We start from the raw sequence: 22,566 nt of genomic DNA on the forward strand, positions 1-22,566 counted from the left end.
CTCTCTCACTCCACCTGCCCCAGCCAATCATGTTAGTGCATATTAAATTCTACGGTAGTCAGGTATCAGGTTAAATGTACCAACACGCATGCTTTGTTCAAAGTACAAACAGTACAAAGCCAGAATACTGAAGCAGCTCTGAGTTTAATTCAGTGCATTTATTTGGATTCACACAGGTATACATTTTAAGGCTGCCGGTTGCACAGCATTATTGAGTTTGGAACATCTCATTAATACAAACATCATATTAGTACATCAGAATGCATTTATTTCCACTGTTTCTTTTCATAGTCCCACTTATTAGAGAATCCGTGGACGGGGTTCACTCTCATATCTATCATCCTCTGCGTCTGCTTGTCGATCCACTCTTGAGAGAAAGTGTGCGGAACATCACCATACACTGCCAAACAGAGAAAAACATAATTGGTGACATGAAGAATTTAGAGAAATTCTAGATTAAATACATTGTTCATCATTGTCATACATTGTCATCATTTGATCAACCCAAATCTGTGAGTATAAAATTAGTTTCTTTGTTCTGTTGAACACAGAAGAAGATATTTTGAAGAATGTTGATAACCAGACAGTTGACGGTTGCCATTGACTTCCACAGTATTTTTTTCCTACTATGGAAGTCAATGCCATCAACTGTCTGGTTACCAGCATTCTTCAAAATATCTTCTTTTGTGTTCAACAGAACAAATTGAGGATGAGTAAATGATGACAAATGTTTTTTATTTTTGGGGTGAACTATCCCTTTAAGGGACAACAAACTATTCCGAAATGCCCTTAATGTATTAACGGTATGTATTAATATATTTCGCAGAATAACCAAACAAACTCTGATAAATCGTTAAATTAAAAAAGCGGGAAAGCTGTTGCTGTGGAAGACACAGTTATTGTGCGAAATCCCCTCAGTGGAACTGTAGACCTGTCAGCAGAAAAAAAACCCAGACAGTCAGCAGTTAAGTGTCCTAACAGAGGGCAGCACCTGCCAGCTCAGACTCTTCTGCTGGGGTTTTATCCTCCAGGCGAAGAGCAGGCGACAAAGAAATAAACAAATTAGAGAAAACTATTGTGTCTGCACAACATGCACAAACACATCTGCTAATATCACAAACCTGGTTCATGTAAAAATGGAGCAAATAAATATGCAAATCCACTCGGTCAAAAAAAGGTTGCAGTAATGGAGCCTATATTATTTCATAACTAAATCATAAGAATGATGCATTGAAAATTGGTATGCAGTAGAGATCAAAAGTCCAGAAAATACATCTATTGTTAATTTTTATACCATTAACAGCATATCAAAATAAATTTGAATTAAAAACATATATATATACAGTATATACATAAACATTTATTTATATTTTTAGATATTTATATTTTATATATAAAATATTTATATATTTTCATAATTTTCTCTGAAATGTCACTGGTTTTTCATTGTAATTGTACATTAAACATGCAAAAGTTCTGATGTGATTTATCTTTCATTCTTACATCACAAAAAAAATCTGTTTTGTATGTACAGGCAAATTTCTAACATTGCTATAATAATACTTCTTTGTTGTACATTTTTTAAAATCGTACAACTTTCTGTTTGTCTCCAGGTTTAAATTTTGAATCCCAGTTTTTCGATTTGGACTCTGTGTATCTGGTGTTTGGTTAATATAATGTCATTTTTCCAAGGGCATCTCCTCACCTCCCCTCAAGGCAGACGGTATAGTTTCTACCACATGAACACATCAAAAAGATTATGGAAAACAGTTCATTTTTTTGCCAGGTGGAGTCTGTGCACCTGCCCCGAGGAATGTGAAGGAAATTCTTTTCAGTTTTTGTGCAGTCGTGGGGCAGAGATGCCTGCAAAAACCTGCGACATGACTGTATCTCAGGTGGCTCTCCAAAAAAATAAATGAATCCCGACAATTGCCGAAGTCAACCTCAAATGAGTCTTAATGAGTTAGAAGAAGAGCGCCCAAGAGCAGAGTTGTTCAAGTCACAACATGAGCCAGACAATATGGGAAATACCCAGCGCTCAACCGACAACTGACTTTTGGACTTCTGTATACCTTTCTCACTTTGACTATTCCACCCCCCCAAGGATCCTCACCAAACTTTTGTTCTCACAGTTTCTCTGTTTTTTTCCCTCCTTGCATTATTTTCCTCTACTGTGTCTCTCCTGAGGTGATGTAGCATTGACTTCCTTCCTCAAAGACCTGGGGCTTCTGAGACCGAGATTTAGGAGACTCGTCTGCTTCCGACAAGAACTCACTCACACACTTATGCAAACACACACACACACACAATGCACACTCATTCTGTTTTAAACATGTCAACTGTTTCCCATCTGCCTTGGAATTCTTCCTATCATTCGTGAAGAAGTTCAGCTGGGTCTAAAGGGATTCCTGAACTGAAGCCCAGGCTCAAACACGTAAATCTTTCCCCTCTTTTCCGCTCCTTTAAACTGCTGACTGCAAAACACAACCAAGTCCAATTATTTCCGCCGAGGGAATGCAGGGGGAGTGTGTGCTGCAGGTAAAAAGGCAGAACTGATTCCTCCATCTGACACGTTCAAACCAGAGCGATCTGTACTCTGAGATCTAACTGATGGTCACATTAGAGGAAAGGGATAAGAATGAAAAGGCAAAAAGAACAAAATCCAAGTGGAAATGCTAAGCGAGGTTTTGAGCCTTAATTTAGCAGAAGCCAATACGTTATGCTGATTTTGGATTCAATGACTGTTTCTGACTCTGATTGGATGAATAAATAAATCATCAACACAATTAAATCCACATCAAAGTGTATCCAGAGCGTATCAGTAATGAAGAAATGCCTGAAATTCAAGCATTTAAAGCTTTCCCGCCATATTCTGGCAATCAAAAACCATTAAAGTCCGCATAAAACGGAAGTTGCGATAGTCTTTTCTTCCCTATTGTGATGTATATTGAGTGAAACAGCTTTTCAAACAAGAAAAAATGTAGGGCGGGACTTGATTTTGTCCGTTGGGAATTTATTGGTTGTCGGTTTGTTTTGTCGTTTGCTAATGCTGTGATCTCATGTGATTGACAGGTTGTCTCGCCCTCACGCCAGTAAACACGTCATCAGAGAATAGATCTTGTTGCAAGAGGGAAGGGAAGTTATTTTGATTAAAGATTAAGAGGGCACATAGACTTTAAAAAGAAGTGCATACTGCAATATCCCCCCCCCCCCCCCCCAAAAAAAAAAAGAATTGTTAATTTTGATTTCATGGTGACTTTAAGCATCATTTAGACTAGAGGATGTATATGTATAAATATATTCATATATAAACCCACCATAGACACGCTGCCACCAGACCAGCAGCCCTGTGAAACCAAGGAAGAAGAACATGCCCCCAAGGACAGTCATCCACTCTTTGGAGCCTTTCTTCATCTCTGGAAACGACAGCTCATGTGTGAGTCTGTATACTGCAAAGAAAGAGACACCACACACAGACTGAATCTTAATAGTTGGATTTAGTTGTTTGCCCTGCTTGCATGCACACTTGGAGGGCAAGGTTTGCCACTATTCAACTCAAACAGCTGGACAACGCTGCCATCTGGTGGTAAAGAACTTTATACACCTGAGGCTAAATGAGCGTCATTAGCATATCCGGCATTAGCATTATAATTCCCAAGACCCATGACCCATTTACTATATTAATAATTTAGCCTTGAGGGATCTTACCCAGGTAAAAAATAATCTATTATACATCACAAAGGAATATAAAACTGCAAATAAATATTATATGTATTAAATGAATAGATATATTTCTTATATAGATTTAAAATCTAATATAAAAAATATGAAATATACAGTATATAAAAAAAAGAATATCACTATATTTATGCCAGACATACTGATATGGGGTGGCTTGTTGCTCCATCTGAAAATCCTTCTGAATCCTACTAATGCCTACTCAAGAAAACTGATCAGTTTCCGCAAAGTGTTTGATGAGCATTCAAAGGATCCTAAAGGATCTGAATCAGTTCTATTGGTAGCAAGTGAGCATGTGTGTGTGTGTGTGTGTGTGTGTGTGTGTAAAAGTAATACAAAAGGTAATAGAAGAGAATATAATATATAATAAAATAGGATATAATACTTTTAAAAATAGATAATATAATGTGATAATATAATATCCTCTATTGTTCAAAAGTTTGGGGTCTGTAAGATTTTTTTAAATGTTTTTGAAAGAAGTATCTTATGCTCAACAAGGCTGAATGTAGTTGATTACAAATATGCAGTAATATTGTAATATATTTTCAAATGTACTTTACTCGTGTGATGACTCCAGTATTTTCAGCATCATTACTCCAGTCTTCAGTGTCACACGATCCTTCAGAAATTGTATGCTGGTTTGATGTCTAAAATACCATTCATATTGTATAATAATATAAGTATGAATGTAAGTATAGTCAATGTTGAAAACAGTTGTGGTGCTTAATAGTTTTCTTGGATTAATTCTCTGATGAGCACTTATTTGAAAATGTTTTTTTATAACAATGTGAAATATGTTTTTTAATTATTTAATGTGTGTTTGTGTGTGTGTGTGTGGGGGGGGGGGGGGGGGTATTATTTATATATTGACCCCAAACATTTGAATGGTTCTGTATATCATATTTTCCTTACAGTACCTACTTCTACTTAGAGTAAAAATGATATATGAGTATGTTTATACAGCTACTGTAAAGACAAATGTGATCTTTCAGGTGAGTTCAGGTGAGTAACAGTTTCCTCCACACCCAAGTTCAAAGTCTAGCCTCCACTTGTTTAAGGTTGTTGGTAGATTAAAAAAAGCTAAAAGTTAGCCTTAGCCCTGCAGATTTACTGGCTAGTTTCTCCTCCTTGGTGAGCTGGGTCCACGGTCCCTTCTCTTTTTCTTTGAGTTTCTTCTGTTCAGCACTCAGATTTCTGACAAATGGAACATCTGGCAATGGAGTGTCCAGACGGTTGTTGTACTGAGGAGCGGAGCAATCAAGCACATCCACATCTGAGGACAAATACACCAGAACAAGAACAGTCAAAGATAGATAGATAGATAGATAGATAGATAGATAGATAGATAGATAGATAGATAGATAGATAGATAGATAGATAGATAGATAGATAGATAGATAGATAGATAGATAGATAGATAGATAGATAGATAGATAGATAGATAGATAGATAGATAGATAGATAGATAGATAGATAGATAGATAGATCACCGTGAGTATGTGCAGCCCAGGCACCAGATGAAGTTGACACCCTCCTCCAGAATCCAGACTGCAGTCCCCGCACCAGTGCACGTGAAGCCAGCATCTAAAAACAATGGGTACATGAATTGGCCGGACTCATGGACAACTCATTAAGCTTTCAGGAAAGTCACACAGGGATCGGCTTGACAATGGAGTCTCAAAACCTATAGGAGCTAACTATCTGCTCTTTTACCACAGTTTCCACCAAGTCCAAAAGTACTGATGCAACACACTGATTATATCAGATATGATCACAATTCATTGTATGTATATATATATATGAAGAGTTCAGATGCAAAAGCCTCTAAGTGCCATCTAAAATTTCCTTCTAAAATGGTAATTTTTACCAAGCTCGTATATTTAAGTTCAGTAATTTCACTTTAATGACAATTAATAGGTAATTTTCATTGCCATTAAAGTGAAATAACTGAACATAAACATGCAAGCTTGATAAAAATGATCATTCTAGAAGGAAATTTTAGATGGCACTTAGAGGCTCTTCATATATATATATATATATATATATATATATACAATGCTATGCATAAGTTTAGACACCCATGCTAAAGTTGACTAAAAAGAGGAATAAAAAATCATCTTTTGGAAATTGAACTTAATGCCTTAATTAAAGAAATTAGGAAACGTCCAACCTTTAAGGACACCAGTTTTCTTTGTGAATGAATAATGTATAACCCTTAAAATACAGGGTGCGTAAGTTTGGACACCCCTATGTTAAATTCCCATAGAGGCAGGCAGATTTTTATTTTTAAAGGCCAGTTACTTCATGGATCCAGGATACTATGCATCCTGATAAAGTTCCCTTGGCCTTTGGAATTAAAATAGCCCCACATCATCACATAGCCTTCACCATACCTAGAGATTGGCATGGTTTTATTTCAGTTAGCCTAATAGCTGGTTTGATTTGCATTGAGAGATGATCTTATGGAAAGTACTCCATGCCAATCTCTAGGTATGGTGAAGGCTATGTGATGATGTGGGGCTATTTTGATTCCATATTTGATCATAAATGCAGTAAAACAGTAATATTATTACAATTTATAATAATTATTTGCTATTTTAATATATTTTAAAATGTAATCTATTCATGTGATGCAAAGCTGAATTTTCAGCATCTTCAGTGTCACATGGTCCTTCAGAAATCATCATTTCTAATATTTGGTACTTAAGTAACATTTCTTATTATTATCACAGCTGAAAATATTTTTGTGGAAATCATGAATTTTTTATAAATTTTTTTTATGATTTTTTTATGTAGCTATAGAAAGTTCAAAAGAACAGCAAGTCTTTATTGCTTCTAATAAAAAGTGACCATAATAAATAATGTACTGTTTGTTTGTTAAAGGTTTGGGGTCAGTAAGATAAAAAAAAAATCCTAGATGGATTACTGACATCTTACTGACCCAAAACCTTTCAAATGTGATAGAAGTGTCAATGGCATTTCCTTGACTTTTTAAGATTTTAGTTTGATTCATTTCCATGATATACCAAAATCAAATTTTTAAAAGTCCAATTTTTTAAGATTTGCCATGACAGTGAACCCTGTTCACAGCCGTAATATTGGAGTTAGGGATGCCTAAAGAGCATTCTAAATGACCACATATGTGACTGACTGCTCAACCTTCACTTGTGATGCCCAGAAATGCAGTCAAGGTAGCCAGTTCACTGGAGACACAGCCAATGATCTTGAATGGAGCTTTTGCGAGGTTAATAAATGCAAATGTGAATGTGAAATGCCTTTGCTCATGACATTGGTGTCCGTGTCCGAAACCTTAAAAGGGGCAGCGAAATGCTTTTGATTGTAAATGATCACATTTCATATCAATGCACCTGCCACATAAATATAAACGAGTCGGAGAAGTGGGCTATGTGCTGCCTGTCACGTAGTGTGGAATATTCTGCAGCCGCTAAAATTACTTCACTGGGGGCGTGACATCAATATCGAGCAAAGTGAAACAATACGAATCTAAATATAAAATCATCACGCGCGCATTCTTTCAATATCTGCAAACGACAAAAATTGTTGTAGTGATCTACTGCTCATGCAAACATTCTGAGATAGGTATTTATATAATAATAATATATAGTAGGCCTATTAAATGCGATGACATTAATTATTCGTCCACACACAACAGGTTATTTCAAGTTCAAAATTCTGTAAATAGACCTAGGCTATTTTAGGAAGATTACACATTATCCAAAAGCGAGGATTATCATTTAGTAGTAGCCTATCATTTTTAAATGAAATAGGCTGTGTAGCCTATGTAAACATTGCGTAGCGTAGTTCCAGTTAAGGACATCATTTGCATGTTTTACCCTCATTCGAGAGGAACTTTTTAACTCTAATTTTGTAGTTAATCTCATGCACATCTGGAATAAAGCGTTTGCAGCATCAGTGAGTATTTATATTTACTCAATTTAGTACTACTAAAAACTAAATGCATATGAATTTACCTTGAGAAATGATGGTCTGAGCTTGTCGACAAGAAGTTGCCTACGTGCTCTGTCTTTATGGTTTCATGGATCAGTTAGAAACGGGTGGATTGCGAGTCAGGTGCTATCAGCCAAATGAACCAATGAGCGCGAGTCAGGAACAGGCTCGCCAGAAGCGCACATGAACGCGCGCACCATTGCTACAGGTTGATTCTGACTGACACGATTTATTTTGTAGTTTTGTTTTTTTCGTAGACTTGTATTTCATCTAGGACTAGGATTCCCTTCAAGGAAGGTGACACATCATTTTGCCCAGCATGTTGTAGTCTCGACATATGCTTTTGACTTCTGTTTATATGTTGCGTTACTAACAGCAGGCACTTCCTATCCGCGAACTAAGCGACTGCTAAGGGCCCCGCCGCCACTAGGGGCCCCCAAACTATGGTCCGACATACATTCGCATCACATGGTAACTCAGCGCTAGAGTGACACTGCACTTATTTGCAATCGCAAAAGTTTATTATTTGCATTTGCTTTAAAGCCGTGCCGGTTAAACATTTAATTCGCGTGTTGTTCTGACATGTGTTTTTTTTTTTTTTCCCTGAGCGCGCACACACCGAGCGCGCGCACAGTCGCCCGATGGACTTTATCTAAATTGCGTCTGATTGTGCAAATCCTGTCAAATACACACAGGGTTTACTTAAACACAGTTGGTTATGTCTAAAGTGAAAGTAATCAGTTGCGTCTTCTTGTTAGAAGCGTGCAGGTCTTAACGGGATAACAGATAGTGGAATAGCCTAGTTCTTCTTGGAGTTAAAGGAATAGTTCACCCAAAAATGAAAATTCTGCCATTATTTACTCACTCTCCATGTATCTCCATGTATCAGTTTGTATCGCCATGTATCAATATCCTATTTTGTGTTCAGATACTGTTTATCTAAAGTTATTTAGTTAATTGTTCTGCACATTTGCACGTATTATTTTTATTTTTACCAAAAGCAATTAGTGGTTAACTACAGTAAATGCATTGTCTGCTGGTTTGTTTAGTAGCCTACACCACATTGAGTTAGTACTGTAAACTTTGAATATTAAAGTACAAATTAAGACCTGGCAACTCTTCTGGGTTTGCTACTGTTACAATTTTTGAAACCATAAAACATGCCAGGCAACACGCAGCTACAACTAATATAATTTGATAATGGGTGTTTTGTAGTCTACGAATAATCAGGCATGGACAATTTTCAATCATATTGGGCCAGCCCTGACTAACAGGGAAAGAAATATAGTGATTTAACCTTATATAGACTAACCGTGTAAAGCAGACAGTATCATGTTGGAAACGTGAATTATAAGCCAAATCGACATGATCATGATCAAAACTTATCTGAAAAATCTGTTGTAGTCTGCATGCCCTAAACAATCTACTTCCCTGTAGTTTTTTTTTTTTTTTTCAAGTAAAAGGCTTTTTAAAAATGTCCACATTCGGTTCATGGTCTCATTTATTTACATTACAATGTAACAGAATTTCATCTTACCTTTTGGCCATATAAAATAGCCTACCCTATATTTTTGCTCAGTTTGGGCCATCGTCTATAAAATTTGTTTTTTCTTCCTCGAGTGTGAGTGAGCTCCATATTCATATCATAATATATGAGCCATAAGCATGGTGTATCAGATATTACGCTATAGGCTACAAAACCAAAAATACATTTGCAAACGTTTTTTTTTTTTTTTTTTAGATTAAAAAAGTTAATTGTTCCATTTAAAAAAAACATAAATAATAATAAATACTTTAACGACATCCTGGAGCCACAAGGTACTGTCAAGACAAATATTACGTTGACAACTTCACTTTTTAGTAGGCTGCCTACAGCAAGGCATATTTCCTTATGTCGGGTTTTAGGCGCGACTAGCAGGTCATGTGACCTGACACGCCTACTACAACTGGCAGCAACTGTTGAATCCTGGAAAGATTTCCTCATTCCACCCGCGACAGCCAGTTAAAAATTATTCTAATTTTAACTATTAATTATTCGAATTGTAATACTTTATTAACATTTTATTTATATTTATAAGCAAAGAGTAGGCCTACTTTGTGACAAACTCACAGACATTTTAGCCTACTTTCATTTGAGGTAGGTCGGCAATTTACAGTGCCGGCCCGAGCCTTTTGGGGGCCCTAAGCAGAATTTGATTTGGGGGCCCCCTCCCAACACGCGGAGTCACCTGTGCTTGACGATTATTGACACAATGTCACTCTATAATGTTACATTATAAATTAATACAATGAGGTTTTGTATTAATACAAAATAAATAGCCTACTTAATAAAAAATAGATACTTAAATAAAAATGTTTTAACTTTTTCTTTACTCTTTTACTAACTCTTTGAAACTTCTGAAAACAAACTGTCAAAAACATTTTTAAAAAATTATTTGCAAAATATCCTCCAACGTTTTGCAACCCTTTGCAGTTTGAATGATGCCTTATATGAACATGACGGAGTATGTGTTTATGTTTCCACTGTTCGATCGCGTCCGCGACACACACACACACACACACACACACACACACACAACATAGGCTATTCCAGCACTGCAATCTTGACATCGCAGATTCGCAGCCTGTTCGTTATAGCCGTAATAAAAAATAATAATAAAATAGTCAAACTAACATATAAAAATTACACTGCTCTTTTTAAATAGTCAGTAGCCTACAATTCGTACCATTCAGTGCTGCGTAGCCTAAGCACCGCTCCACTGTGATGTTTCCAAGCACATTTTTGCGCATGTGAAGAGAATGATTTTTTCCCTCGATATTGGATTTCAAGCACATTTTTGCGCTTGTGAAGAGGATGATTTTTTCCCTCGATATTGGAACGTGGGTGAAGTACAAAGAAGCCTATAATAAATAATAGTTTACCATCCAAATCCATCGCGAATGTTGAAACATTTTGATTCTAATGAGAGAGATCCGCTTTCACTTTCGCTTTAAATTATTTCGTTTTGGCTTGTTTATAGTTATTTTTTTATTCTTGTTCTGTTCTGAATATCATTAAATTTAAAGGATAAATCATTGATCAAATCAAATTTGTGAAATGGCTTAACATTAGGCTACCGTGACTTTGCGCACGAATTTTCTATGCACGCGAGGTTATGCGCATATGACTCAAACACTGGCAGACACAGCAGCAGTTGTAGGCAGGTATATTGATCATGAAATCAGAATTTTCTTGTCTTGAATTATTAATCCATTCATTAATTTATGTCACTTGTTTAATTTAATTAGGCCTAATATGTAAAAAAAAAAAAAAAAAAAAAAAAAAAAAAAACTCGCTTGGGGGCCCCCTGGTGGCGAGGGGGCCCCAAGCAGCCGCTTAGTTCGCTTATGCCTCGGGCCGGCCCTGGCAATTTATGTCAGGTTCATGGGAGATACGATTGAACAGATATATGTGAAAACTAAAATTAATAGGCAAATTCTTAAACATGTGCTTACATTTTTTTCATTTAGTATATAGTAAACACCAAAACACACGTTGTAGGCTACAAGAGCAGCATCTCCCTCTTATTTTTACATATTTTTTATGAATCGTCTTAATACAAGAAAAGTTTCAAAGACATTGTTTTTCTTTTTTATTATTTAACTGTAAAATAAAAATGAATCTAAAGTATGATTATCCATTAGCATTCTCATGCTAATGATGTGCATTTATCTCTGGACATTACTCTCATGACAACAGCACTAACATATATCTGCAAAACAAATAAGGAGAACTTAAAATGATAATGTGAAGTATTACAAACAACACTGAATACACAGAAAAATATACCTTTCTCTGGCACTTGTAGATTCTTCAGACAGAAGCTCTGTGTGCGTGTACAGTACAATTGATACAAACAAGAATCAGTCGCCTCATGGACAGAAAACAAAAAGTGGGATTTTAAGGTTGAATCACTTTTCAACATCAAGTTTTACTGCATAGGGGCTTAATAGTTCTTTCCATCTCACACTTAGATATCACTTTCAAAAATACAAAAGTGTTAAATATAAATAAATAAACATTTTAATTATCATTTACAGCATCATTTCAAAAACATCAAGAAAATAATGAACACCCAAAGTGAGGAAATGTGGAGCTCTTCAGTAAATACATTTAGTGACGCACTAAAACAGCAAAAAGGGGCTTTTGGTTTTTGAAACAACTGTGACATTCGCTTTGATACATTTAAACATTCAATTAATCTTGTTCTGTTGGCAACCAGTAGTGGGCGATAACTGCTGGACAGAAGGCACCATAGACAGATAGAGAGGAAACCATTTCTGTCTGCATTTACAAAGGGATTGTGGAGACTAAACGAAATAAAAACAACAGTTCCTAAATTCAGGAGGTGTAGTCAAAAGTAGAAATATGCGAGCTGGGCTCATACGGCACAAGCTGAAAATCTTATATACACAAGGAGCAAACAGTCCTAACATGCATTGAATACTGAGATTATTACTGAATGCCCTGCAAACGCACAGACACCCCCCTCCCAAAAGAGGCGATTATGGTACAGTCCATAGTCTGTGCTCAGACCACTGTTCAGGAACCAGATGGCGTAGTTTTAGGTCTAGCTAAAAGTATAGTTATCATAGTGTGCGTGCAGAAGCTTAGTGTGATATAATAGGCAGATTTCACTGTGTCCTTCTGAATAAGAGATGATCCACCTTAATCGCCTCATGCGACCACTACGTTCATCCATATATTAAATGATAGAGCAATTAACCAGTCTGTGTACCCTTTCTTTTGCCTTCTAACAGCACTCATCTAGGTCAAGTTTCTTGGTTTCTCTCTTTCATTCAGAGATGTGGCTCAAACTTCTCGTCTCCACAGTCTCTGCCAGCAACGTCACATGGCCCAGCAATCTCAGCACGCATCACTCCGTCTCTGCTTCGCTGTCCTTCCTGGTCATACCTGCAAAGGTAAAAGAGCAGACAACATGTAAACGAAAGGTCTCTTTTTAGTTGCAGTACTGCTTAAAACCACTAGTAGGCAGCTCATGAACATGCATCTTCAACCAGAGCTGCTCTGAGATCGGCCCTCCTGCCAAATTTAGTTCCTACGTCCTTGATTTGCAGGTTCAGAGTGTTGTATCAAAATTGAAACTTGACTCTCTAGCAGGGTCAGAACTTTTCCATTAAAGGGTTAGTTCACCCAAAACTGAAAATTCTGTCATTAATTCCTCACTCTCATGTCGTTCCAAACCCATAGGACTTTCATTCATCTTCAAAACCCAAATGAAGACATTTTAGATGAGTTTTCTATCCCTCGACTGAAAGACTATTGACCCACCTATTTCTTTCCCTGGGAATCGAACCCATGACCTTGGCAGTGCAAGCGCCAACGCTCTACAATTTGAGCAAACCTCATTGGTTCTTGCGGAAGCTCAAACATGCTGGGGTGACACGAGAATGAACCTCATTGGTTCTCGTGCATCAAGCAAGCACTTATGAGCCTCCGTTTACCAAATTTGAGTGCTGTCTATTACTACCGTTGTAATAAATTTAGTTTAAATGTACAGTATGGCATTTTTCGCCACTAGGGGTCGCTAACCTATTTACAATAACAAAAGGCGTAGATTGATGACGCAACATTTGCTAAGAATTATGGATCTTGTCGTCAACGTCAAGCCGACCGATCTAATACTGTTTATGGATGAGTAAATACATCGATGCTTTTATCATGACTGTGATATGAAGCAGTTCGGGATTGCTAAGAGACAGCCATCAGCTCCAAAAGCGACGCGAGTCCCGCGGATATAAAAGCAATACGGACATTTCATTCTACCGAACTACACGCGAGTGCAGAATTACAACTCACAGGTCAGTTTATTAGACAAATTAAACTTGTGAGGTAACGCAGCGCTGTTTCACTTGGTCTAACATTACACTAGCACACGAAACTGCATTTGAATGTGTTGAAATGTATGTTTGTCTGTATGAGACTGGCAGTAAACTAGATCAACATTAGAATAACATACAGATCATATTCTGACATTTTATCATTGTTGAACTATAAAACATTGATTAGTTTTATGTAAATGTGCTCACCTGTTTAGTAAAGTACATGTAGGAGCAGTCGAAGTCTCGGACGTGGAGCTCTCGTTTATATACTGTCTATGGGAGCTCTCGGCATCTCGAAAACACCGCGCTGATATTGATTCTCGTTTTAGTTCTTTTTTTATCCAAAGTCTGCTTGCCATGGTCCATAATGTTTGAACGAAACAACAACAGAGTGCAAATAGACATTGCGAACTACAAAGTTGTCCGCTTCAGTCGCTTTGGTTACTATCAGACGGCTCTGGTTCATAGCTCTAGTTGCCATGGCAGCACGAGCGGAAACCAGGGACAACGCGGATATGACGCCATTGGCGGCGACAAAACGGAAATAAAGAAACGGGACGTTTCTCGAATTAAATTACAAATTTCTCCTGGTTTGAAAGTTGTTGGAAACAGTCAGGATAATGTAAGTACACAACTAAAAAAAATATATAACATAGATATAGAGATTTTTGTTATTTTTAAAGCAAAAAAGTTACATATTGTGCCTTTAATTGTAATGGGGCATTTTTTTTGCCCCCTTATCTTGAATTTGGGGGGCATTATTGTTATTTTTTGCATCAAGCTTCCATTCATTTCTGGCCCTGCTCTGCAGGAAGGTCCATCTCCAGGAGCAGGACTGTACACCAGGGCAGAATATCTTTTGATCCTTGCATACTATTTGCAATATTAGCAGCATCACATCTGCTACTTAGGATTCATAACACTCTTCACAGCAGCAATTAATATTCAGTGTTATAAATTCACAGACAACAAGACAGGCACCCAGAACACAGCGACCTCTCAAGAAGCAAATTCAGAAAGTTCGAGTTCTCTGACAAAATAGAGAGAAGTGTATTATATCCCACAATCTGATTTGGATTTAGATGTCTGTCATACCAAGATGTGCAACATATTCCATCGGTTATACAGTTCTGCTCATGTCTTTTTTTTTCATAAGTTTACACACCCCTTGCAGAATATAAAATTGTTCAATTTAAACACTGATCAGCGAACGTACATACTGCACTCGAATGTGGTAAACGGAAGCTCAAGCATTCTAGCTTGACACGTGTTTTTTTTCTCACGTCAAGCAAGTACGGTTGAACTTCCGTTTACCATATTTGAGTGCTCTGTGTACATTAGCTGATCAATGTTTATATGCAAATAAAAGCCTAAATTAAATCTGTTCATCATATAAAGCGATCATGTCTTTTAGGAAGACGATTTCGATTTCTATGGATTTCTTTTACAATGTTTTTATGAGCATTTTGAAGCATCAGAGTTTTAAGTGAATAGACTTTCAATAGAGGGACAGAAACCTCTCTCTTAAAATCTCTCCAATAATTAATGAAATACTAATGGTTTGGAACAACATGATGGTGAGTAAATGATGACAGAATTTAATTTTTTTGCATATTCTGCAAATGGTTTGCAAACTTATAAGCAGAACTATAAAATGATTCTTCTGTAAAAACCTACGGCATTATGTGTGTTGTGTGTATGTGTTGAGAGGACAGAGTGAGTGGTTGAGTTGAAATACTGCAGGACACTCTCCATCAGCAGATGGGCAGCTCTGCAGTGGCTCTGATGTCCTGCAAGTGTCATTCATTAATCAAAATCATATGCGGTGAAATGTGGACACACATGCACACGCACGCACACACACAGGCCATCCTTTGTCAACTGCCCTCTAGAATCAAAGCCAATCATGTTTGGTTCTGTGGTGGAAACAGAAAGAGCAAGTTAGCACATGCCATCGGCGCACACATCATGAGCCAGGCAGTGGTCATGCATCGTCTCGGTGACCCCAGCAGCGGCAGCAGTGGAGGTGTGTCAGGCAACCTATGCATGAAGTACCTGTGGTTTGGGCGAGAGAGGTTGAGAAGAGGAGGGTCCTGCTGGAAATGGGCTTTAGGAATGCTGAGCATTTATACCTGCGGGGTTAAGAACGAGCGCCTGGAGGATGTCCGACAGAGAGACGATGCCCACAATGCTGCCGTTCTCATCCACCACCACCAGCCTGTGCACCTGATTGAGAACAGAGACATCAGCTTCTAGAGGAGAAAATATCCTCTGTAGTTACCTAGAGTAGCTCTAAAATACTGAGAATCAAGAGGGAGGACCACGACATAAAATATCTCCTCTATAGTGAATTAGAGCAGCAATAGAATATCTAGGGTATCTATTACCCAGTTGCTCTAGAATCTCTTTTCTATAGTGATCTAAAGCAACTATACAATATATATTACCAAAAGATGCTCTTATTGCCAAGAGCGACTGTAAAATATAAGTGTAAGTGCTAATAATAATAAATGGAGCAATTCCAAGAGGCCCGAGCACCAAAATATATGTGTCCAAGAGCAGCTGTATAATATAGATATTACCGAGAGCGACTCAATATTTCCTCTATAAGTGTTTGCAACTGTTGAATGTTACCAGAGCAGATGTATAATATCTATTACAAAGAGCTGCTCTAGAATACATTATCAAGAACAACTGAACATTTACCTCTATAAAGACAAAGACTAGCTGTATTATACATCTATCTAGAATCACCATTATGAAGAGCTAGAGCAACTCTTGAAAATCTGCTCTAGAATCTATATTATGCTAGAATAACACCTCTATAAAGACTGACAGCAGCTCTAAATTTTTTTTGTTACCCATTTGCTCTAGAGAATATATAATCTACAGTAATCTAAAGGTACAATATCAATTACCAAGAGCTGCTCTAGTGCATATTACCAAGAGCAACTGTAATATATTTTTATCTATGAAGAGCTGGAGGAACTTTTGAAAATCTGCAAAAACTAGAATATCTATTACCAAGATCTGCTTTAGAATACATTACCAGGAGCAAGGGCAACAGTTGAATTTCCGTTTCCAAAAGAAGCTATAATGCAGTTTCCGTTTTTGTCTAACAGCGCCCCCTAGAGTCGCTGTGGAGTACTTGTATTTAACGTTACTGTCCTAAATACCACTGATATATTAAGGCCAGATATATTAAGGTACAAATCTTGCATAGTGTGCCTTTAATATCTATTAACCAAGAGCAACTAGCACAGCTCTAGAATACCTAAAACGGAGCAGATTTTTGTGTCAATGTTGCAGATAAATGAAGACAAAAAGGAAGACACTCAGCTCACCTCAGCCTTGACTATCCGATCTACTATTGTTTCCAGTGTCTCTAATCTGTTGCATTTCATGACCCCCTCAAAGTACTGTGACCTGTGCATCAGCGCCTGTGTCACGCTAATGTCCAGGTTGTTGTACGTCTTTTCAGCAGCAAGATTCTACAAACACACACACACAAAGATAATGAATGTCTGGTGTATAGGCCAATCGTTTTTTGCTCAATTACAATAAAATAAATACATAATATACTTACAATGACATCAAATTTGGAATAAATATCTACAACTTTTCCTGAAAGTGGAAAATACAAAGAAAAAAGTCATTAAGTTTTAAATGAGTAAATTTCCTAACTGTAAGAGTATAGAGTGCAACAGTTGGGTTTCTGAAGTAAAAACCTGAAGGGAAATTAATTTTTAAACTCATGAACTTTTTTGACAGTGCGCTACGAGGTTGTTAATCGGTGGTATTTGCTTCTGTTGAAGCTGTCAGGTTACATTTTTCAACTTACTTTTTAAATAATCATGTTTAACAGTGGAAACTACATTACCCATGATGCTGTACAGACAATTCCACAGGGGAGTCGAAACAAGTAGGCCTCCCTACACTCTCAAAATACTTCAATATTTGTATATGCATCCATCTTTTCCAATAAACGTAAACTATATTGTTTTTATATATATATAATCAACATTTTTCAATAAGTAGTTTTATATTCCTCCATTGTTTTTAATTTGATTATGCTGTTCGCAATGGTTCATGGGATTGTAGTTCTTTCCCTCACTAAAGACATCAAGTACACAGTCTTTTTTGTCCGATTTTCAAATACTTTTTTGCTTCAAATCAAAGTTTGTAATGTTATGATTCACCTTGTAGCTGGTTGTCTTGGTTCATGGCTAATAACGCTTTGACAAATCTCTATGGGAGAAATGAATGGAAAAAATACTTCCGGATCCAACGCTTCTAAAAAAGTGGGTTCTAAAACACTGTTGCACTCTTTTGGAATACACAATATCTCTTGAATCATACCCGACTCATCCACCACAGGCAGTGCTGACACTCTCCTCTCCACAAAGATGCAGAGTGCTTTGATGATTGGCGTGTCGGGGTGGATGAAGGCGATGTTGCTGTAGGTCCCGATGCTCAGCTCCTCCAGTGTCTGCTTCATAAAGGCAGGCTTTGGCATCTCACAGACCTGAGACACACAAACAAATAGTATAAAAAACATATAGTAATTATAGGAATTATATTGGCTGCTTTTCCTTTGGTAAACAAAAACACTTTCTAAGGATTTGTAGTACATAAAGTACATTTTATTTTCCCTTCCAGTGCAACGTAAAAGCTGTATTGTTGAAACATCAACATCTCTCTTTCAAAGTCTTTATGTGACATTGACATTTTCCTGAGAAATGGAAGCAGTTTACACTGTTAAAGCATATATAAGGCCATGGAATTGTGATCAGATAGATTGCAAAAATCTAGGGACTTTTCTCAACCTCTTCATCTGTTCTACCCCTCCCTTCCTCTGCACTTTTTCATCCTATTCATTCTGTTCCTTCCTCATTCATTCTAGAGGAAATGACTGTGCACTTTGTTACAGCATCGGTTAAACCCCAAACCCCGCCCAAAAAAAAAGCAGCCAACAGAAATCTTGCTAAATGCCCAAAATTTATACACAGAATATATATATTGCACTTACAAACAGCTGAAGGAATTTCAGGATCCTTTTGTGCGTCAAAATGTAAAGTGCATTTCCACTGACAGGGTCGATGACGGGCAACCGGTGGATCTTGTTTTTGATCAGTGAATACACAGCATCAAATATGCTGAAACACACATGATATAAAGGACAGAGAAAGTCAATTTCACTGCAGTGAACTGAGGAACACAAGGGCAACTTCAGAGGACCCTGATAAAATTCAGAGTTTTGCTCTTCCAAGACGACGTGCACTGAATAATTTAATACAGCACAACAGCACAATACTTAAAGGAAAGGGCAATATATGAGAGGCAAAGGGTTTGTGGTTTACTAAAGGAAATACTGTAGTGGTTCACTACACTAATGTACTGTCAAAAGCTGCAGGGGAAAGACACAAGTCCTCTTCAATATATAAGATTACCCAACAGACTTTCCATTGCAAGGCAAAGAATAACAAGTATGTTAACACAGAAATGAACTGCTCTTACCTTGCATCTGGAGATATGTTCACTAAAGGCTTAAATGTTTCTTGTAGATAAAGCTCTGTAATAAAAATAAATGAATAAATCTGGAAAACAAACCAGTAAACACTGGGGGAAAACACCTGTGAAAATGTCTTACCTCTCCACGTCTCAATTTTATGCTCTTCAAGCTCATAGATTTGTACCTGAACAAAAACAAGAGACTATTACTCAAATTACAAACATTCACATTAAACTGATATTCTCATTGTATGAATTAATTCAAATATATATATTATTATTATTATATTTAAATTTTATTACATAAACTTATTATAAATACTTAGTATACAATTATTAAAGTGTATTTAAATATCTAAATTATAGGTTACATATAATAGCAATATGTAACTGTAGGTTGCAGATGAGCATATTTTATAATAAATAATGGTAACACTTTACAATAAGGTCTCATTTGTTAACATTAGTAAATGTATTAACTAACATGAGCTACTTTTGTTACAGTATTTATTAATCTTTGTCAATGTTAGTTAGTAAAAAATACAGTTGTTCATTGTTTGTTCATGTTAGTTCACAGTGCATTAACGTATAAACCTTATTGTAAAGTGTTACCTAAAACTCTCGAGCCATTGTGACATTAACATCCTGAGAAAATGTTAACTTTTCCTGCAACACAATCTGACACAAGCATCTGTTGACCAACAAGACCAATGAGAAACTCTTCCAAGTTTGGGAAACCCCAAAAAGCCTGATTCCTGAAACTGGGAAAAGGAGATATAGGAGTGCAGTCCTGACCCTTAAGAGCAAAAACACTGACTGAGTGAAAGTGAGACACAGAAACAGCAGGCTTCCCACAGGAGCACCAATTACAGATCCGCACCACACTGCTGATGTAGGGTAACGTCTAAACCCGCATGACTAATCATAAAAGCACGGCTGATCAGAGGATGCACAGGCTCCTGTTCTATATGTTAGCTAATGATTACCGTGTGCATGCGCGTGTGCACCTTTCAGTGCGTGATAATGACCGATGGGAGATGAAAATGGGTTAATGCTGAAGCTCACGATTTCTTGGAGGCTGTGGGGAGAACTGGGAAAAGAGTGTTAGCGAGTGTGTGCCAGTCCTTAAAGGGGACATATTCTACCATTAAATATAAAGTCCACTTATAAAGACGTTTTACCTTTAAGACTTCTGTGCATAAATGATCTCTGTCATGATTGGTTAAACTCTTTGGATAGTTTCACAGTTCTATGCATTGTGTATTAGGTCAGGCTAAATTGCTTAATACTGAATGGATGTTAATATATAAATATTGGTGTGTTTTGAATTACCTGTTCTTCCAGTTCACTTCAAGTAAAATAGGTAATGTAAAATTTGAAATGAAATGTTGCATTCATTAATAATATACACTACCATTTAAATGTTTGGGGTCAGTAATTTTATTCAGCAATGGTGCATTATATCAAAAGTAAAGACATTTATATTAATGTTACAAAAGTTTTCTGTTTCAAATAAAATGCTGTTCTGTTGTCAACATTGATAATAATATAACAATAGTAATTACATTGAAATTAATAAGAAATTTCTTGAGCAGCAAATCAGCATGTCAGAATGATTTCTTGAGGATCATGTGACACTGAAGACTGGAGTAATGATGCATCACAAAAAATAAAATTACATTTTTAAATATATTAAAATAGAAAAAAACATTTTAAATTGTGATAATTGCACAATATTACGTTTTTACTGTATTTTTGATCGAATAAAGGCAGCCTTGGTGATCAAAAGAGACTTTTGGAAAAATTTAAAAAAAAATCTTACTGACCACAAACTTTTGAACGGGAAAATATAAATGTATATACAGTAAATGGTAAAAATCATAATGTGTCCCTACAAACAGCGCACTCTTCAAAACACATCCTGCCAATTGAGAAACACATGGACATGTGTGGAATTGTCAGAGTCTATTTGAGATCATCGTCAGTATGTAACATACGCACACAAAGATAAATAATTAAGCCACAGCTGTGCTTTCCCTGTAAGCGGAGGAAGAAGCTTTACATCATTCTCAACTACTTCCTGTCTCTGCAGAATAGAACTGATGGGGCGTTTCGTTCCCAAATAAATGAGAGAGGATGTTGCTTTTATTCAAAGTGATTAGTGGTTTCTATGTTCTTGAAGAAATTCACAAGACTCTAAAATGAATACTGATGATCAGGAAGAGAAGCTGTAAAGCGGATTTGAGGCTGTGAATTATATAGTAAGCAACTTTTTGCAAACAATGAAGTGTTTCTGGAATGTTCGACTCTGCCATGTCTGTGTTCAGGATCACACTGAGAACAGGAGTCAAGTTATTTTAAATGGCGTGAGGTTCACAAAATGCTCATGGCTATCAAAGGCCCATTTGCCAGCCAGAAAAGGTAAATACAGCTCCTTTTACTGAATACATGTCAGTGAAGTACTAAGAAACCAGGCAATAAAATAGAATAAAATAAAATAAAATAAAATGTCACTTAAGAGGCTCAAGAGAAAAAAAAAATAACATAAGAAAGTAACATATGAACTAATTCATATATATATTAAAAGTGGGGGGTAAATCACATTATGAGATACATGAGATATGAGATATGGGCCACAACTGTGTGTGTGTGTGTGTGTGTGTGTGTGTGTGTGTGTGTGTGTGTATACATAAAATAATCGAATTTTATTAATACTAATTCATATATATATTTATACCATGGTCTGGGTGAATACTCGATTCTGATTGGCTGCAGGGTGTCCATTAATAAGTGATAGAGGACACCTAGTAAAGGAGTTCTGGTGAAACTGACTGTTTACCGTTCGAAATGAATAAATAAATGCGCTGGTAATAATTCAGTATTAATGGACTTCGGCGGAGGCAACCTGTCCTCCACTACACGTCGGACGGTTCACGCCTCGCCGTCGTCCATTAATACCTGACAATGGACACCTCATCGGGCATTAACCCTTATATATATATATATATATATATATATATATATATATATATATATATATATATATATATATATATATATATATATTAGTATGAATAAAATTAGATTTCTTAACACAATGGAATATGAAATTGTCAGTGTGTTTAGGGCCTAAGAGTTCAGTTTTTCGGCTGAAAACTAGAAAAAAATAACAAGAAAGAGTGCATTACATACCATGGGTGATTTGTAGTATCTGTGAAGTATGTTGATGAAGTCTGTGATGGTTAGCATGCCTGCAAAGAAACAAGAAAGACATATTAAGACTCAAGTATGAAAGGGAGGTATCTCTGAACTCTCTAGTCTTCATCTGAACCAGTAATAAACAGTAAAAACAGATGGCATGGGTTTCCCTTCACCAAGTACAGTGGAGCTCATTCAGAAGGGAGGTTCTCCATGAGGTGTGGCGTTATGCCAGCCATGAGCTAAAACAGATCTCATATAGCACCT

The 22,566-nt window shown here is 36.7% G+C and overlaps 2 protein-coding genes across 8 annotated transcripts in view; both read right to left on the reverse strand.

The window, feature by feature from the left end:
* Positions 1 to 126: 126 nt before the first annotated feature.
* cox4i1l (cytochrome c oxidase subunit 4I1, like) lies at positions 127 to 7,886 on the reverse strand. The gene is made up of 5 exons (XM_081352101.1): positions 7,731 to 7,886; positions 5,229 to 5,322; positions 4,850 to 5,011; positions 3,318 to 3,449; positions 127 to 400 (listed from the first exon to the last, which is right to left on the reverse strand). The coding sequence occupies exons 2-5, from the start codon at positions 5,320 to 5,322 to the stop codon at positions 267 to 269; spliced, it is 522 nt and encodes a 173-aa protein (XP_081208227.1). The 5' UTR covers positions 7,731 to 7,886; the 3' UTR covers positions 127 to 266.
* Positions 7,887 to 11,194: 3,308 nt separating this feature from the next.
* prkag2a (protein kinase, AMP-activated, gamma 2 non-catalytic subunit a) overlaps positions 11,195 to 22,566 on the reverse strand; it is a 61,864-nt gene continuing 50,492 nt past the window's right edge. For 4 of the 7 annotated variants that reach the window (XM_081353364.1, XM_081353365.1, XM_081353366.1 and 1 more), the window contains 9 exons: positions 22,294 to 22,352; positions 19,241 to 19,286; positions 19,108 to 19,162; positions 18,620 to 18,746; positions 17,950 to 18,115; positions 17,177 to 17,214; positions 16,935 to 17,081; positions 15,723 to 15,816; positions 11,195 to 12,661 (listed from right to left, as the gene is read on the reverse strand). In XM_081353364.1, the coding sequence (XP_081209490.1) occupies positions 12,624 to 12,661; positions 15,723 to 15,816; positions 16,935 to 17,081; positions 17,177 to 17,214; positions 17,950 to 18,115; positions 18,620 to 18,746; positions 19,108 to 19,162; positions 19,241 to 19,286; positions 22,294 to 22,352 (770 nt within the window). In that variant the 3' untranslated portion in view covers positions 11,195 to 12,623. Of the gene's footprint in view, positions 12,662 to 15,645; positions 15,817 to 16,934; positions 17,082 to 17,176; positions 17,215 to 17,949; positions 18,116 to 18,619; positions 18,747 to 19,107; positions 19,163 to 19,240; positions 19,287 to 22,293; positions 22,353 to 22,566 lie in introns of all 7 variants that reach the window. The other 3 variants (XR_014029229.1, XR_014029230.1, XR_014029228.1) reach the window with 2 other exon arrangements.

Source organism: Scardinius erythrophthalmus, assembly GCF_964197995.2.
Source record: "Scardinius erythrophthalmus genome assembly, chromosome: 22".
Classification (NCBI taxonomy): Eukaryota; Metazoa; Chordata; class Actinopteri; order Cypriniformes; family Leuciscidae; genus Scardinius; species Scardinius erythrophthalmus.

What these genes read in the sequence shown, in the direction of transcription:
- cox4i1l (XM_081352101.1), bottom strand. Translation starts at nt 5,322, where the DNA reads ATGCTGGCTTCACGTGCACTGGTGCGGGGACTGCAGTCTGGATTCTGG. An exon ending in CTGGGCTGCACATACTCACG is followed by an intron (nt 5,012 to 5,228) that starts GTGATCTATCTA and finishes ATTTGTCCTCAG; the next exon opens with ATGTGGATGTGCTTGATTGC. An exon ending in CAAGGAGGAGAAACTAGCCA is followed by an intron (nt 3,450 to 4,849) that starts GTAAATCTGCAG and finishes CTTTCTTTGCAG; the next exon opens with TATACAGACTCACACATGAG.